Raw genomic sequence first — 2,134 nt, 5'->3', positions numbered from 1 at the left:
GTGCAGGGTCTCCTTTATCTTTGCATCACCCTCACCAGCACAGAACCTTCTGAAGAGCAGATGCTCAAGTAAAGATGGGCATAAAGGAGCCACCAAGCAAGGAATGTAGTTTCTTATTGTTTATTTTTATTGGCATTCTTGAATAAGCTAACATCTAAGTGTATCGCTAAAGGTACTACTGAATGTTATAAAGAGAAAGACAAAGGTGAATAACATAAATAAAAACTTGACTACAGCTTACTTGATTTTCATCTGTTTTAAAATAACAACATTCTTTCACATTTCCAAGAAAATTCCTATTCCAAAGCTATGTTATCTTGTTCTGGATCCAAAAAAGATGAAGAATTTTCTGAATTCTACTACACAGTGCCAAAACTCTTACTCTTAGATCTGACAGATAACAACAAAACTGTCATTTGTAAACTTGGATTCTGAATCTAAACAAACATTCTAGGAAACGAAACAACATTTGAAAGGTAACAGGGTAAAACAGGAGCACAAAAAAGAGGTATATTATGACCTTTCCAGCCACACTTTATCCTCTCACTACTAAAAAGGTTGGCAGTATTGGTCAAAGTGAAGAAGCTGCCTGAGATCTCATTGGGGGCTGGATGGATCGCTGGGTGGGACCTTGGGGTGGGCAGTGGCCTTGGCAGCAGCATGAGCCTTGCCTGCAGATCTGGCTTTGGCTCTCTCTTCTTCATCTCTCAAAGCCTCCTCATAATGGAATGGGAAAGCACTGGGGTCGGTACTATTGATCTTGGCCACAAACTCCAGCACCTCCATCTTGCTGGTTTCAGCGTGGGCTCTTGGGCCCCACACAAACTCATAGCTCAGGGGATCGCTGTCAGGAATCTGACGATACACCAGGTACTTCTCCTGCACCAACTCTTCAGTGATGAACTTCCTGGGCTCCCCAAAGATTATGTGTGTCTTTCCATCATAGATGCCCAGAACATTCAGGAACTCCCAGATCTCTGCCTCAGAGGCGCAATTGCCATTCAGGAAGATCACACCCAGCAGAGGCATCAGAAGCCCATTCTTCGGCACCTCCAAGGTACTGCCCAGCACCCCATCTTTGGCAAGGCCCTCTTTGCTGACCAGGGTATAGGAGTAACCATTCGGCTTGACTTCCTTCAATTCAAGGCCAAACACCAGCTCTATGCGATCAGTGGCTTTCTTGAGGATTTCAGGGAACTGTGCCTTGAACATTTTGCGGACAATCTTCAGCATATCTATCTTCCTAATGGGCTCTTTCATCTTAAACTTCTCTAGCATGAAGTGCATCAACACTCCTGCCTTCTTGGCCAGAAGATCTGGAGGAGTGGTCTTAGCAGAGGTTGAGGCCTGGGAAGAATTTTTATGTTCCTTAACTTGGCGCCTGCCACGTGCTTTAGATCTTGGGCGTGAAGCCCCTGCAACAGGAGAGCTAGTGGCTTCAGCTCCCTGAGGCTTCTGGCCTGCATCAGCAGTGGGGGGGCCAGGGGGCACACTCCCAGAAGTAGGGGCGGGGGAGGCAGCAGCCTGAGCATCCCCGAGATCCTTGGTCTCCATGCGTGCCTGGCGGCGTTTCTCACGCGCACGGCGCTTGCTCTTCTGCCCCCGAGGCATGACTATCAGCAGGCACAGCAGGCAGGGGAGCAGGCAGGCAAGTAGGTGATGCTGGCACCTGGAGAAGGGAAGATGAGTGGATGAGCTCCTTCAGCACGGACGGAAGGCTGCTCTGCCCATTTCCTGGAGAGCCCTGCTCCAGGAACTGCTGGCCTCTTGTTCTTGGTCAGCCTATCCCGAGAACCTGGTGTAAGAAGTGAGCGTGCGCCAGCCTCAGCCTGCCTGTGGCTGCCTCCAGTGACAGCAGATCCTGGGAGTGGGGCCCTCTCTGGGTCCCTTCATTCACACACACAACTGTCACATCAGCTCTTAGTGGGGCCGGGACCCCTGCCATGTGCCACTTGAAAGGTGATGCCTCAAAGCTCCCTGGGACCCATGAGAAGGAACTGAGCCATGGACACTAGGGGTGGATGGCACTGGCAGTTCTGGGGCCTGCTCTGTCCTGAACTCGGTTCTCCACCATTCAGGGTCCTCATCTTGTCAACACCAAGGGTGTGGGCCCCTCCCTCCTGCCTCTGGTGCC

General features: G+C 50.4%; 1 protein-coding gene across 1 annotated transcript; it reads right to left on the bottom strand.

Moving 5' to 3' along the window:
- Positions 1 to 374: 374 nt before the first annotated feature.
- MAGEB1 (MAGE family member B1) lies at positions 375 to 1,617 on the bottom strand. The gene has a single exon (XM_027963252.3). The coding sequence runs from the start codon at positions 1,609 to 1,611 to the stop codon at positions 598 to 600; it is 1,014 nt and encodes a 337-aa protein (XP_027819053.1). The 5' UTR covers positions 1,612 to 1,617; the 3' UTR covers positions 375 to 597.
- Positions 1,618 to 2,134: the final 517 nt, after the last annotated feature.

The sequence above is a fragment of the Ovis aries genome, chromosome X (genome assembly GCF_016772045.2).
Source record: "Ovis aries strain OAR_USU_Benz2616 breed Rambouillet chromosome X, ARS-UI_Ramb_v3.0, whole genome shotgun sequence".
In the NCBI taxonomy this organism is placed as follows: domain Eukaryota; kingdom Metazoa; phylum Chordata; class Mammalia; order Artiodactyla; family Bovidae; genus Ovis; species Ovis aries.
The sequence above is the reverse complement of the archived record's forward strand: the minus strand, read 5'-3'. Positions and strand labels throughout refer to the sequence as shown.

Coding starts and splice junctions, on each gene's coding strand:
- MAGEB1 (XM_027963252.3), bottom strand. CDS start 1,611: ATGCCTCGGGGGCAGAAGAGCAAGCGCCGTGCGCGTGAGAAACGCCGC.